At 41.8% G+C, this 15,818-nt stretch overlaps 2 protein-coding genes across 4 annotated transcripts in view; both read left to right on the top strand.

Annotated features, from left to right (window-relative positions):
• Positions 1–76: 76 nt before the first annotated feature.
• On the top strand, positions 77–14,390 carry LOC133580011 (uncharacterized). Of its 2 annotated transcripts, none has more exons than XM_061934222.1 (6): positions 77–367; positions 453–571; positions 5,337–5,559; positions 5,622–5,759; positions 7,953–7,993; positions 10,984–14,390. In XM_061934222.1, exons 1-6 carry the CDS (start codon positions 316–318, stop codon positions 11,236–11,238), a joined length of 828 nt encoding a protein of 275 aa, XP_061790206.1. In that variant the 5' UTR covers positions 77–315; the 3' UTR covers positions 11,239–14,390. The 2 variants fall into 2 exon arrangements, with proteins under 2 accessions (XP_061790206.1, XP_061790215.1); XM_061934231.1 differs by having other exon boundaries at positions 10,952–14,390.
• Positions 14,391–14,596: 206 nt separating this feature from the next.
• The window catches only part of fnip1 (folliculin interacting protein 1), a 138,161-nt gene continuing 136,939 nt past the window's right edge, over positions 14,597–15,818 (top strand). For both annotated transcript variants that reach the window (XM_061934209.1, XM_061934201.1), the window contains exon 1: positions 14,597–14,814. In XM_061934209.1, coding sequence (XP_061790193.1) covers positions 14,723–14,814 — 92 coding nt within the window. In that variant the 5' untranslated portion in view covers positions 14,597–14,722. The remainder of the gene's footprint in view (positions 14,815–15,818) is intronic.

Below are 15,818 nucleotides of genomic sequence, written 5' to 3'. Positions count from 1 at the left end.
CTTTCTAGGTTGTTTTCTTTTACAAATATGCCACATTTATTTGGTATGTTGCACACCGCTGGTGCCGGAAGTCAACTCCACCCTAATTTCCGGTATGGGGGTTTGAAAATAAGACCTGGTGCTAGCGTGATTAAAGAAAAGTCGCAGGGTGAGACCATAAAAAAAATGTAAAGTCAAATGTTTACTATGTGTCTTGAAGGTCAGCTCGTTCCAAAATCTTGCCCCACTGGACACCAGCTCATAACGCGTTACGTAGAGTTTATTCAAACAATTTTTAGCCACGCTAATTAGTTCATTTCAAGTGGCACTTCCGGAATGAGTGGCAAGCGAGACACGCCAGTTAAAGTGGCGTTCACCTGGCAACACGGTAAGAAGTACCGGAAAAAAAATAAACATAAAGACCAAAGGCACCTGTCAATACAATGGAATTTACTAGAAGCTACTTTTAACAGCTCGGAAGAGACGTCAGAAATGCAAAATTTACGAAACACTTCCTGAAGAGCCTGAAGTGGAGGAGGACCCGGATGTGAAGGAGGACCCGGATGAGAAGAAATTCAAAGGTGCTGGCCAAGTGAGTGACGTAATGGTGTAAATGCTCCAAAACATTCATACATAGGGTATTTTTTTTTTTTTTTTTTTTAATGTCCTGTCCAGCTTCTCAGGCAAATCATATAGTTGATGTAGATGCCCATGTCGGCTGTTCAGATTTACTTTACAAAAGAGAAGTGTAGGATACTTCTCTTGTTGCCTTATTTGTATTTGACTTTATTAAATGTATTTATATTATCATTTAGTGCAGCCGGGCCGGAGCAGGAGGGGATAGAAAGAGAAAAAAAAAGAAGACAGAGGGGGAAATTGTGGGGACAAGAGGGGGATTAGACAGAGAGACAAAAACAACAACAGCAAACAACAACAACAACAACAATAGAGCAACATCAGCAAATATGACATGTACAAATATGATGGTAAAAGTAATAGCAAATAAGCAGTTAGCGAAAAATAAAAAATAATACAGAAATAACAATGAGCATTATTACACTACAAATGGATCAATACAAATACCAATAGAAATAGCGCTATTGATAATGAACAATACCAATAATTTACCTTTATTATCAACAATACAGTTGTTTAAATGCAACAATACATATACGTAATGATAACTTGAGATACGAAAGAATGCAGAAAAATGGAGGGGGAGAAAGAGAAGCAACCTACATTAACCTTGTAGATTGTTATAGTCACAATAGGTTAAGCTTTGTCAGTGTGCCATGTGTTACACCCAGTTTACCCTAGGGCAACAACGTTAATATATGTTTGATGAAACGTGATTATGTGCATGAGTGTAAGTATGCATATGTACTTGTATATGTACAGAATGTGTATATGTGTTTCTACAATGAATGTATATGTACAGAATGTGTATATGTGTTTGTACAGTGAATGTATATGTACAGTATGTGTATGTGTATGTTTGTATATTGAATGTGCGTGTGGATGTACGAACATTAGGTAGGTAAATATGTACTGTATTTGTGTATGTATGTGGGAGCGTAGGTACCTATGTACGTATGTGAGCATATGTGAATTTGCATGTACAATACATTCGACTCCCAGAGTGCGTGGGAGCCAGAGCACGGCCCCATCACCCCCGAGAGCCCAACCCACAAACAGGAGGCGTGGTGCCCAGGGAACCAGGGACCACCGCCCCCACGCAGCCAAGCCGGCCAGCGACAGGAACCCCAGAGCCCGACCCACCGTACCGCCCACAAGGGCCAGCAGCAGGCCGCAGACAGACGCACCCGGCAGAGGACAGGGCACGAGAAAAGCAGGGGACAGCCAGACCCCAAGCCAGCGAGAGACCACACCCCACACGGGCAGAAAGGCGAGACGCCCCGCCCGAGGGACCCAGAGACTCCCCGCAACCGGACGGGAAGACCGCCCCCGCCCCACCGGCAACCGGGCCCCCACGAGCCCACCCCCCACCCCCGGAGAGCGCGGCGAGGCCAGCCCCCGGCCACCCCACCCAAACCGGCCGCCGCAGGACCACCCAGGCACAGGGCCACGGGAACCACCCACCCCACCCGCAGGGACCCCAACGATGGAGATGGAACAACCAGCAACCGCCCCGCCGAGCCCTCCCCCTGAGGGAGGGGAAAATTAAAAAATAATATTAATAAAATATATTAAAAAATAAATTAATAAATTAATAAATTAATTAATTTAAAAAAAAAAGAATTAAAAGAAGATCACAGACATGCTGACAAACAAGGTCACTACCCCAGCAACTGGCCGACTCGCAGCACCTCGGAATACCTTGCAGCACCAAGCTACCACAATAGACGCAGGGACTAGGCCCAACAGGCCCCAACCAAGACGGGCACCCGGAAGGGATGGACAGCGGGACCCAGGAGCTCCAGACACGCAGTTCGGATGCAGTAGCCTGGATGCAGTAGCCTGTGGCTACATAGGGTATTTTACACCAAAATTAATCTATTTATTATTCAACTTCAACTTATTGTTCTTCTTCTCCAGATTTTGGCGCTCTCTACCTTCCACATTTTCACACATAGTTAAAGTTAAAGTACCAATGATTGTCATGGTTTTCTACACCAAAATTAATCTATTTATTTTTCAACTTCAACTTATTATTCTTCTTCTCCAGATTTTGGCGCTCTCTACCTTCCGCATTTTTCACCCGATTCAAACCGTTCCAACTTCAAACAGTTCAGCCTATTCGGGAATGGCGGGCTTACCCTTGACAAATTCCAAAAATTCCCAGATTTCCAGGAATTCCAGGTTTTCCAGGACATTTTTTCCCATTCAAAATGAATTGGCTATTTTTCAAACTTTCACCATTTCCACATTTTTCGACCTATTCATACCATTCATTCCACCTTCAAGACACTCCACCATCCTGGAAATTCAAACTACCCTTTTTTCAAGTTCAAAATAAATTCCAGAATTTTCCGTAATTCCCGGTTTTCCAAAGCCCTATTTCCACCCTTTTTTCTGGTGATGGAATGGTTTGAATAGGTTGAAAAATGTGTGAATTGTTCCCATTTCAATGGGAACTTCTTGGGAATTTTGGGAAAAGAGGGATTTTAAAAAAAATTATTAGGAGCATGAGTGTCCTGAATGAGCTGAATTGGTTGGTGTTGAAATTGTTTAAATCGGTCAAGAGCTTTGACAAATGTTAAGTTAAAAGTTAAAGTACCAATAATTGTCATATTTTTTTACACCAAAATTCATCTATTTATTATTCAACTTCAACTTATTATTCTTCTTCTCCAGATTTTGGCGTGCTCTACCTTCCAAATTTTTCACCCGATTCAAACTGTTCCAACTTCAAACAGTTCAGCCTATTCGGGAATGGCGGGCTTTCCCTTGACAAATTCCAAAAATTCCCAGATTTCCAGGAATTCCAGGTTTTCCGGGACATTTTTTTCAATTCAAAATGAATTGCCTATTTTTCAAACTTTCACCGTTTTCCAAATTTTTCAACCTATTCATACCATTGCGCCTTCAACACACTCCACCATCCTGGAAATTCAAACTACCCTTTTTCCAAGTTAAAAAAATTCCAGGATTTTCCATAATTCCCGGTTTTCCAAAGCCCTGTTTCCACCCTTTTTTTCTGGCGATGGAATGGTTTGAATAGGTTGAAAAATGTGGGAATTGTTCCCATTTCAATGGGAACTTCTTGGAAATTTGGAAATTTGGGGAAAAGAAGGATTTTTAAAAATTATTAGGAGCATTAATGTCCTGAATGAGCTGAATTGGTTGGCATTGGAATTGTTTAAATCGGTCAAGAGCTTTGACAAATGTTAAGTTAAAAGTTAAAGTACCAATGATTGTCACACACACACTAGGTGTGGCGAAATTATTCTCTGCATTTGACCCATCCCCTTGTTCACCCCCTGGGAGGTGAGGGGAGCAGTGGGCAGCAGCGGTGGCCGCGCCCGGGATTCATTTTTGGTGATGTAACCCCTAATTCCAACCCTTGATGCTGAGTGCCAAGCAGGGAGGTAATGGGTCCCAGTGATTTCAAAGGCAATGTGTTGATGTTGGAATAGTTTGAATAGGTTGAAAAAATGTGGGAATTGTTCCCATTTCAATGGGAACTTCATGGAAATTTGGGAATTTTGGGAGAAGAGGGATTTTTTTGAAATAATTAGGAGCATGAATGTCCTGAATGAGCTGAATTGGTTGGTGTTGGAATTGTTTAAATCGGCCAAGAGCTTTGACGAATGTCCCAGTGATTTCAATGGGAATTTCCCAAAAATGTGGGAATTTCTGGAAATGCGGGAATTTTTTAGAAAATTGTAAAAAAACTTGAATGGTTGAACCTCCCACATTTTTCCATTTTTCAAAACATTCCTCTTAATTAGGACAAAAAACAAAGTGTTTTTTTGAACTGGAAAAATTCACGGTTTTCCTGAAATTCCAGGAATTCCGTAATACCATTTTTCGGTTCAACATGTTACCACTTCAACATTTCTCGACCGATTTGAAAAATTCCAACACCAACCATTTCAACTCATTCAGACCATTCAATTTTTTTTTACCATTTTCTAAAAAAAAATATGCCGCATTTCCCGAAATTCACGGTTTTCCCGAAATTCCAGGAATTCCGTAATACTATTTCTCGGTTCAACATGTTACCACTTCAACATTTCTCGACCGATTTGAAAAATTCCAACACCAACCATTTCAACTCATTCAGACCATTCAAGTTGTTTTTTTTTTACAATTTTCTAAAATAAAATCCCGCATTTCCCGAAATTCCCACGTTTTTGAGAAATTCCAATTGAACTCACTCTTGACCGATTTAAACAATTCCAACACCAACCAACTCAAGCTCATTCGGGACATTCATGCTCCTAATTATTTAAAAAAAAAACTATTTTCCCAAATTTCCAGGAAGTTCCCATTGAAATGGGAACAATTCCCTACTCAGTGGCCTGGTTGACCTACTCAGTGGCCTAGTGGTTAGAGTGTCCGCCCTGAGATCGGTAGGTTGTGAGTCATACCAAAGACTATAAAAATGGGACCCATTACCTCCCTGCTTGGTACTCAGCATCAAGGGTTGGAATTGGGGGTTAAATCACCAAAAAATATTCCCGGGCGCGGCCACCGCTGCTGCCCACTGCTCCCCTCACCTCCCAGGGGGTGGTCAAGGGTGATGGGTCAAATGTAGAGGATAATTTTGCCACACCTAGTGTATTTGTGACAATCATTGGTACTTTAACTTTAACTTTAACTTAATTTTTGCATGCACACTAGTTACTACTTCTTCTTCTATTCTGACTTTTTTCTTTTCCTTTGATTGACAGACCAGCGCCCAGTCATCACAATGTCAATCATCGAGCACCGCCTTCGCCCAAAAAAGCAATATACTTCATCAAGAGCTGAGCCCGGCAGTGACACCAGGGGGCGCCATTACAAAGACCACGGCCTCAAGTTCCAGCTCAGTTGATGACGACGAGGATGATGACTGCTTCTCCTCATACTCCAGCTCCGTTCCTTCCCCAGAGATCTTCCGACATGAACTCTACGGTGGGTCCACCAGAGTCTGCCTGGCGACAAACGTTGACGTGATCTCGTAATCCCCTTTTCAGCGGCCGACGCCTCTCATTTTCCCGCCGTGGGCGACGTGGCGGATCTCCACGTGCAGGTGAAGAACTCCACCTTGATCAGCAGCAGCCACGCTGAGAGCATCCTCAGCCACCAGTCCCCCAACGTCTCCACCATCTTGGGTAAGAAGAAAACACTCCGAGTGACATTTTTTGACATTTTTTTTTACTTGGGAGCACAACAAACAGCCCATCACACAATGTTTTTAAGAACTTAATGCTAAAATGCTAGACAAAGATCCTCTATATGACAGGAGTGGCCCGCTGTTTTTGAAAACATACTACAACAAAGCTAGCCAAAGATTATCTACATGACAGGAGCGCTCAAAGATCCTCTATTTTTTACATGTGCTCTGCTGTTTTTGAGAACCTATTGCAATAATGGTGGTCAAAGATCCTCGATTTTTTTCGAGAAATGCTCTGCTTTAAAGACGTCAGCCAAATATCCTCTACATCAGGGGTTCTTAACCCTTTTTTTTTTATTTCAGGGCCCAACTTTTCCACTACAGAGGGGCCCGGGGGCCATTGAAATATTAACATTGAATTAGTCATCTTACTCTGGATTTTAATCATATCGATCATAATCATAATCATAATCTGGATTTTAATCATATCATATTTATTTATATCCGACCTACTTACAGTTTTAAAAAAGTAATAAGTAAATAATGGGGGTATAAATGGAAAGAAAATAGAAAATATTACAATAAAAAAACAACAACAACAACAATAAGAAGAAAAATATAACAGTAAAAATAAGAATATACAAGAGAAACTAGGCAGTAGTGACCATGTTATGAAAATGTATTGCACTGTTTGTTGTTGCAGTTTATTTCAGTATTGTTATTGTTTTGCATGCCCTGTCATCCTATTACCCGCCTGAGAGGAGTTGTACAGTCTGATGGCGTGTGGGACAAAGGAGGTTTTTAGTCTATTAGTCCTGCACTTGGGATGAAGCAGTCTAGCACTGAACAGGCTCCTCTGGCTACTGATAACGGTATGCAGAGGGTGACTGGCATCATCCATGATGCTCACTAGTTTTTCCACAGTCCTCTTCTCTGCCACCGTCACCAGTGAGTCCAGTTTTATTCCGATCGTAGAGCCGGCCCGCCTAATCAGTTTCTCCAGTCTGGAGCGGTCCTTCTTAGATGTAGATGTAGATGTAGAACAGAACACTTGCAACCACAGACTGGTAGTACTTAATAGTAGTAGTAGTAAGTAAAATAACAATAAATTAACAAATAACTATTTGAGATCAAATTTGAATAGCAAAATAAACTCATTTCGAAATGATAATGAAGTGAATGTTCAACTCTATTACACATAGACAGATTGTGAATGAACCTTAGTGTGTAAATCGTGTGTACTCGCTTTAGGCAGCGAGTTGTGTACATGTCACTCATCTCTGGGAGTATCGTCCTTGGGAAAATTATAAGGACGATACTCCCAGAGATGAGTGCTTTGTACACAACTCGCTGCCTAAAGCGAGTACACAACATCCTGAAGGACAGATACCACCCAGCACATGGCCTCTTCAACCTGCTACCCTCTGGAAGGAGGTATAGATCGATTCGCGCCAGGACCACCAGAATGTCTCACAGTCTGTATCCCCAGGCTGTGAGACTGCTAATTGAACAGCCTGCCCCTTTGCTGCCCCGGACCATCTTATTACCTCACTCTTCACCACCTCAATAATTGTGCTCTGGACATTGCATTGCTGCAACATAAACGTAACACCCATCAGACATCTGTCTGTTCCCACCCCCATGTCCCTCTTATCGCGATCTTCCTGACAATGCTAAAATGCTAAAATGTAAACTATTGTCAACCTGCACATCAATGCAGTTTCTATGCTACTGGACAAAGCTCAAACAAAATCTTGTTATAAATGATGAATGGGTTGTACTTGTATAGCGCTTTTCTACCTTCAAGGTACTCAAAGCGCTTTGACACTACTTCCACATTTACCCATTCACACACACATTCACACACTGATGGAGGGAGCTGCCATGCAAGGCGCTAACCAGCACCCATCAGGAGCAAGGGTGAAGTGTCTTGCTCAGGACACAACGGACATAACGAGGTTGGTACTAGGTGGGGATTGAACCAGGGACCCTCGGGTCGCGCACGGCCATTCTTCCACTGCGCCACGCCGTCCCTAAAGTAAAGTAATGTTGTTCATGTATGACTTAAGTGTTATTATGACAATGACAATAAAGGAATTGATTGATTGAAATCCTTCTAATCATACTAATAAGAGTGTATATTTTCAAGTTATACCTTGGTTGTGTTGAAAAGGTGTGTGTCTTTTGGCAGTTGCTGCAGAAAAGCCCTTGAAGACGATGAAGTCCCCTAAAGTAAGCCAACACCTTAGTGTCCATTGACATCTCAGGGTGTTCAATCGTTCGCAACTGGACTGCTTGGTTTGTCTTAGAAGACGTTTTGGTGCTCATCCGAGTAGGCTTCATCAGTTCGTGCTCATAGACTCAGATTGGTCAGATCTAGTCCAAACGGTTGGTGCCAAAAAAAACAAATATTTATACTCCAAAAAACCAGGAGGTTGTGTCTGGGCAAGAATGGTTTCGCCCTATGGTAGTGAGAAAAACAACTGTTTGAATGCCAATGAGTAGTAACTCTACGGTCAAAGCCAACGAAAGTCGTTGAAGTGTAATTTCCCCTTGTTAGCATTGAGGTATAGTGTGGCAGAACGATAGCTGTGGATCGACTACTATCAGTCCAAAATTGTCCGGAATCCCCCACGTAAGCATTCCATTCAGTTGTAAAAAAAATGGCACAAATGGAATGTTTCTAACTCCTGTTATTTGTTGGAGGCTAAATTGCAGAGTCCTTTAGGAATGGATGAAAGGACGTTGTTGTATATGGGAGACAGGTGGTGTCGCAGACCACCTCCTCTATTCAGGAATGGTTTTTAACCTTGACATAGATGGCTTCCGTCACCCCTCTTTTGTACCATCCAGCCTCCCTGTCCAGAATCTGTACATTTTTTGTTCTCAAAGGAGTGCTGTTTCTCCCTGAGGTGCAGGTAGACAGCTGAGTCTTGGCCTGAAGAGTTCACCCGTCTATGATGTGCCATGCGTCGTCTTAGTGGTTGTTTTGTTTCCCCAATATATGAATCGGTGAATTCATCATTACACTGGATAGCATACACCAGATTGTTTTTGTGGGTGTGAGGTGTCCGGTCTTTAGGATGCACCAGTCTCTGTCTCATGGTGTTGCCTGGTTTTAAGTCTACTGGGACGTTGTGTAGGTTAAAAATGATTCTAAGTTTCTCAGACCGACCTGATACAGATGGAATGACAATATTTTTTGCGTCTGTCACCTTTTTCCTCCTCATCCATTCTGTTCTTGTTATTTCTGGAACTGGAAGCACTTTTCACAAACAACGAGCTGGGGTAACCACACGTTTTGAGGGCTTACCGCAAATGCCTGTGCTCTGTCTCTTTGGCCTGTAGGTTGGTAGGAACGTTATCAGCTCTGTGTTGTAGGGTTCTGATAACACCCAGTTTGTGTTCCATTGGGTGGTGTGAGTCAAAAAGTAGGTATTGATCGGTATGTGGCTTTGACAGTTAGGATTGCTGGTTTGCATCAAAACAGTTGTTTTTCTCACTACGATAGGGCATAAACATCCTTGCCCAGGCACACTGTCCTGTTTTTTTGGAGTATAAATATTTGGGGTTTTGGCACCAACCGTCTGGACGAGATCTGACAAATCTAAGTCGATGAGCACGAACTCATACACATCGAGGGCGGACGCTCCCCTTTCCTCTCCCTTATCTCTCCTGCTTGCTTCTTTGTCTTGTCTTGTTTTAACTTTCTTGTTGCCTCTTTTTGCACTGCTCTCCAAATCTAAACATTGGAATTAACGAACTGGCCTCAACGAAATTGACAAGATCTTGGGTTTGGGGGAACTTGCTTGTCTTGACGGAGCGGTTGTTGCTGGACACACAACGGACTCTTGGGAGAAAAAGGAGTGCAGGGTGCCTGGCGACCCTTCCAGTCGAGGACGTGAAGATATCCACCTATTCGGAATTATGACAACAGGACATCTGCTGATTGGAGCAAGCGTTGCTCTGGTTTGTCGACAAATTGGAAGTTGCTGGCAGTCTTCAAAGTACCCCAAAGCTGCCACAAATGATTGGAGGATGCGGACAGAACTGTGGACACTTTGTGATTTGGATAACACCGGACCGTCTGCCCTGCAGGATGAATTTGAGGACCAGTCACAGACAATTTAGAGTGATAAGCAAATTTTCTATTCACTCTCAATCAAAACATTCTAACTTGGATTGTTTCCCTGGCTTCGAGACTCTCCCGAAGGACAGTGCGGCGAAGACACAACACACTCCCTTCTTGTCTCGCATGGACAAAAATATACGCCACACACACATACCCCGGCAGCACGGTGAAACAGGGGTTAGTGCATGTGCCTCACAATACGAAGGCTCTGGATCTTCCTGTGTGGAGTTTGCATGTTCTCCCCGTGACTGCGTGGGTTCTCTCTGGGTACTCCGGGTTCCTCCCACCGCCAAAAACATGCACTTGGGGATAGGTTGATTGGCAACACTAAATTGGCCCTAGTGTGTGAATGTGAGTGTGAATGTTGTCTGTCTATCTGTGTTGGCCCTGTGATGAGGTGGCGACTTGTCCAGGGTGTACCCCGCCTTTCGCCCGAATGCAGCTGAGATAGGCTCCAGCACCCCCCGTGACCCCGAAAAAGGGACAAGTGGTAGAAAATGGATGGATGGATGGATGGATGGACACACATACCCCACCCCCCATCCAACGCCCTTGACGTGAATCCCTTAGGGGTGATGGACGGCTGGGCAGCGCCTGAATAGCTGCAGCCTTCCACCGTAGCCCCCACTCTCTCCCCTCCTGTTGCAAGTCTTGAGTTGTATGTTGTAATATGTATATGTGATTTACAATGGAGTTTTTTTCCCAATCCAGACTGGGATTGTAGCCCAGTCTAGATTATATTTTTTTACTTGCCTCCCCCAGCGTTGACCTTTTTCCCATCTTTTACGTGTCAACGTTCCTGTTCTGTAACCCTGTATACTCTTTGTTTGTCTAATCTTGAACGGGGTTCGTGCTGAAAACAAAGTTTCGTTGTACTTGTGCAATGACAATAAAGACCTACCTACCTACATGATGAAGCCCACTCGGATGAGCGGCGAAACGTCTTCCAAGACAAACCAAGCAGTCCAGTTGCGAACGATTGAACGCCCTGAGAGGACAACGACCTGGATGAATGACAACCTTCATAAGTATGTTCATTGACATCCTCTGCTGATCAGCTGCTACCTCTGATCAGCTGCTGTCTTCTCAGCTGTCCACCAGGAAGCGACTTCTGTGCAAGAAGGTTCGCTTTAAAAGCCCCCTGGTGGCGGAGATGCATGCAGACAGTGGCGTGTCCGCACCAGCCAGGTTCTTCGACTTCATCAACGAGTCCCAGGCGCAGGACTTCTTGAGGGGATCCCAGGAGCGATGTGATCAACTCTCAAGGATTGCTTCGTTTCCTCTCACGGTTGCACCCAACCGGAATTTGGCCAGCGACATCTTCAGTCCTGTCAAACTAAGTTAGTGAAAAATATCCCTTCTGAACTACAATGTATTCTCTATAACCAGCATGTTCTGCTATTTTTGAGAACCTATTGCAAAAATACCAGTCAAAAATCCTTTATAACCAGAGTGATCTGTTGTTTTTGATAACTTGTTAAAAATTCCAAGTCAAAAATCCTCCTTAACCAGAGTGCTCTGCTGTTTTTGAGAACCTGTTGCGAAAATACCAGTCGAAAATCCTTTATAACTAGAGTGATCTGTTGTTTTTGATAACCTGTTGCAAAAATGCCAGTCAAAAATCCTCCATAACTAGACTGCTCTGCTGTTTTTGAGAACCTGTTACAAAATACGCGAGTCAAAAATCCTCTTTAACCAGAGTGCTCTGCTGTTTTTGAGAAGTTGTTGCAAGTATGCTAGTCAAATATCCTTTACAACAAAGTGCTCCTCTTTTTTAGAGAAGTGGTTGTCAGTCAAAAAAAATCCTCTAACTGGATTGTACTGTTGTTTTTTAAAAAGGTTTGCAAAATGCTGCTCAAATATCCTCTAACAAGAGTGCTCTGCTGTTTTTGAGAACCAATTGTAAAAATGCTAGTACAAAATCCTCGATAACAGAAGTGTTATGCTGTTTTTGAGGATCCTCCACAAAATACTAGTCAATTATCCTCATCTACATATATGACAGCAGCACTGTGCTGTTTTTGAGAGATAATACAAAGACACAAGCCAAAGATCCTCTTTTTGAAACAAACACTCTGCTGTTTTTGAGACCCTATCGAATAACTGCTAGTCAAAAATCCTTTAAAACCGTATTGCTCTGCTGTTTTTGAGAAGCCGTTGCAAAATACGCCAGTCAAAAATCTTCTATAACCAGAGTGGTCTGCTGTTTTTGAGAACCAATTGTAAAAATGCTAGAGCAAAATCCTCTATAACCGAAGTGTTGTGCTGTTTTTGAGGATCCACCACAAAATACTAGTCAATGATCCTCATCTACATATATGACAGCAGCACTGTGCTGTTTTTGAGAGATAGTACAAAGACACAAGCCAAAGATCCTCTTTTTGACACAAACACTCTGCTGTTTTTGAGACCATATCGAAAAACTCCTGGTCAAAAATCCTCTATAAACAGAGTACTCTCCTGTTTTTGAGAAGCTTTTGCAAATATGCTAGTCAAAAATCCTTTAAAACCGGATTGCTCTGCTGTTTTTGAGAAGCTGTTGCAAAATACGCTAGTCAAAAATCCTCTATAACCAGAGTGCTCTGCTGTTTTTGAGAACTAAATGTAAAAATGCTAGTACAAAATCCTATATAACAGAAGTGTTGTGGGTTTTTTTTGAGGATCCGCCACAAAAATACGAGTCAGTGATCTTCATCTACATATATGACAGCAACACTCTGCTGTTTTTGAGAAATAGTACAAAGACACAAGCCAAAGATCCTCTTTTTTGACACAAACACTCGGCTGTTTTTGAGACCCTATCGAAAAACTGCTAGTCAAAAATACTTTAAAACCGGATTACTCTGCAGTTTTTGAGAAGCTGTTGCAAAATACGCTAGTCAAAAATCCTCTATAACCAGAGTGCTCTGCTGTTTTTGAGAACCAATTTTAAAAATGCTAGTACAAAATCCTCTATAACAGAAGTGTTGTGCTGTTTTTGAGGATCCACCACAAAAATACGAGTCAATGATCTTCATCTACATATATGAAAGCAGCACTCTGCTGTTTTTGAGAAATAGTACAAAGACACAAGCCAAAGATCCTCTTTTTTGACACAAACAATCTGTTGTTTTTGAGACCCTTTCGAAAAACTCCTGGTCAAAAATCCTCTATAAACAGATTGCTCTCCTGTTTTTGAGAAGCTTTTGCAAATATGCTAGTCAAAAATCCTTTAAAACCGGATTGCTCTGCTGTTTTTGAGAAGCTGTTGCAAAATATGCCAGTCAAAAATCCTCTATAACCAGAGTGCTCTGCTGTTTTTGAGAACTAAATGTAAAAATGCTAGTACAAAATCCTATATAACAGAAGTGTTGTGCTTTTTTGAGGATCCGCCACTTCATCTACATATATGACAGCAGCACTCTGCTGTTTTTGAGAAAGAGTACAAAGACATAAGCCAAAGATCCTCTTTTTTGACACAAACACTCTGCTGTTTTTGAGACCCTATCAAAAAACTGCTAGTCAAAAATACTTTAAAACCGGATTGCTCTGCTGTTTTTGAGAAGCTGATGCAATATACGCTAGTCAAAAATCCTCTATAACCAAAGTGCTCTGCTGTTTTTGAGAACCAATTATAAAAAAAATGCTAGTACAAAATCCTCTATAACAGAAGTGTTGTGCTGTTTTTGAGGATCCGCCACAACAATACGAGTCAATGATCTTCATCTACATATATGACAGCAGCACTCTGCTGTTTTTGAGAAATAGTACAAAGACACAAGCCAAAGATCTTCTTTTTTGACACAAACACTCTGCTGTTTTTGAGAATCTATCGAAAAACTCCTGGTCAAAAATCCTCTATAAACAGAGTGCTCTCCTGTTTTTGAGAAGCTTTTGCAAATATGTTAGTCAAAAATCCTTAAAAACCGGATTGCTCTGCTGTTTTTGAGAAGCTGTTGCAAAATACGCCAGTCAAAAATCCTCTATAATTCTGCTATTTTTGAGAAATAGTACAAAGACACAAGCCGAAGATCCTCTTTTTTGACACAAACACTCTGCTGTTTTTGAGACCCTATCGAAAAACTGCTGGTCAAAAATCCTCTATAACAAGAGTGATTTGCTGTTTTTGAGGACCTGCCACAAAAGTGCTGGTCAAAATGCCTCTTCACTATATGACAGGAGCACTTTGAAACAGGATGTTTGAGTGGTTCTGTAAGGAAATTGTGACACACGGTAATAAATTATTGCAAAATATTTAAAAAAAAAGACTATCTATTTTGCATGACTTTTAACAAAAGTGTATGCTGTTCAACCACCACTAGATGTCGCAACTGCAATTTCACAATATCTTTTCAAACTGTCATTTCAGTTAATAGGTACGTGACATATTTGTGTATAGTTTGTTACATTGTATTCAGCACTGTGGCGTTTTAGTCATTCAATCTGTAATTGTATCCAACCGAGTATCGCATAAATGATTTATTTAACGGTCTCTTGTTTGTGTAAAATAAAAATAAACGTTTCTATGCAACCACTGTCGTTGTCACCATCCTCTGACGTAAACCGCACCACACTTTTACGACAGAAAACATTAACGCAGGGCAGCCGCCGATCACGTGGTGCGGGGCCAAAAATACCAGCCAATCAGATAATTGCACAGTGGGCGGACCAATGAGAAAAAAGGCATGGCCGAGTTGCCAAGCGGCTCTCGTGACTAATGCCTGTCATATGACTATGACGTCCATGGAGACAGTTGCAAGGAACAAGACTCGCTGGTGGATTTGAGGGAGGAAAAGAGAGCTTATGCTCCCATTTTTTTTTTAAATATATTTTTTATATAATCCTACAGAATGCCGCCGACTCTCTTTCAGAAACTTTTCAACAAAAAAAGCGCCTTTTCGCCGCCACCGCAGAGATGTAACAAAGAGGAGCCAGCCTTCAGGTAGTGTGCGTGCGTGCGTGTGTGTGTACATGCGTCTTTTCACTCACTTCGGCAATGGCGTCAATAGTTACTTTTTGTTTGTTTACACTCAAAGGCTCCCTTTTGTTTGTTTCTTGTGAAGCGTTGAAATGTTGAGGATTTGGACAAGACAAAGTGTAAACAGAACACGTGACGTGTTTAGCTAGCATGCTAATGCCAGATGTTAGCTGCCGCTGTACACAAACGGCGATGTTATTGTTTTATTTAATTTAATTTAATATTTTACACTTTTTTGGGCTGAAAACGATCATTTAAAAACGCGTCCTTTATCACACATAACAAGTCTTGTCTCAAACCACATGACCTCCTTTTTTGTTAAGAACGCTTGACTGGACGTTCCTTCAGTGTCTTGTCACTTTAGTGACGATAAGTTGGGAGTAAAGTGCAGCATCTGAATTATTTTTATATAGCGCTTTTCTCTAGTGACTCAAAGCGCTTTTACATAGTGAAACCCAATATCTAAGTTACATTTAAACCAGTGTGGGTGGCACTGGGAGCAGGTGGGTAAAGTGTCTTGCCCAAGGATTGATTGATTGATTGATTGAAACTTTTATTAGTAGATTGCACAGTACAGTACATATTCTGTACAATTGACCACTAAATGGTAACACCCGAATAAGTTTTTCAACTTGTTTAAGTCGGGGTCCACGTTAATCAATTCATGGTAAGGACTAAGGCTGCAACTAACAATTAATTTGATAATCGATTAATCTGTCGATTATTACTTCGATTAATAAGCGGATAAAAGAGACAAACTACATTTCTATCCTTTCCAGTATTTTATTGGAAAAAAAAACCCAGCGTACTTGCCAAATAAAACAAAGAAAATGTTACAAAAATGCACACTTTTGACACCCCTGCTATAGATAATAAAGAATTTAATCTGATAAAAAGCCGAGCCTGACGACGCATGCACATTTATCATAACTCTCTTGCTCTCTCTGTCTCTGCCCCTCCCTCACCAA

The sequence above is a fragment of the Nerophis lumbriciformis genome, linkage group LG03, assembly GCF_033978685.3.
Source record: "Nerophis lumbriciformis linkage group LG03, RoL_Nlum_v2.1, whole genome shotgun sequence".
NCBI lineage: Eukaryota > Metazoa > Chordata > Actinopteri > Syngnathiformes > Syngnathidae > Nerophis > Nerophis lumbriciformis.
This window is presented reverse-complemented; position numbering and strand designations above follow the sequence as displayed.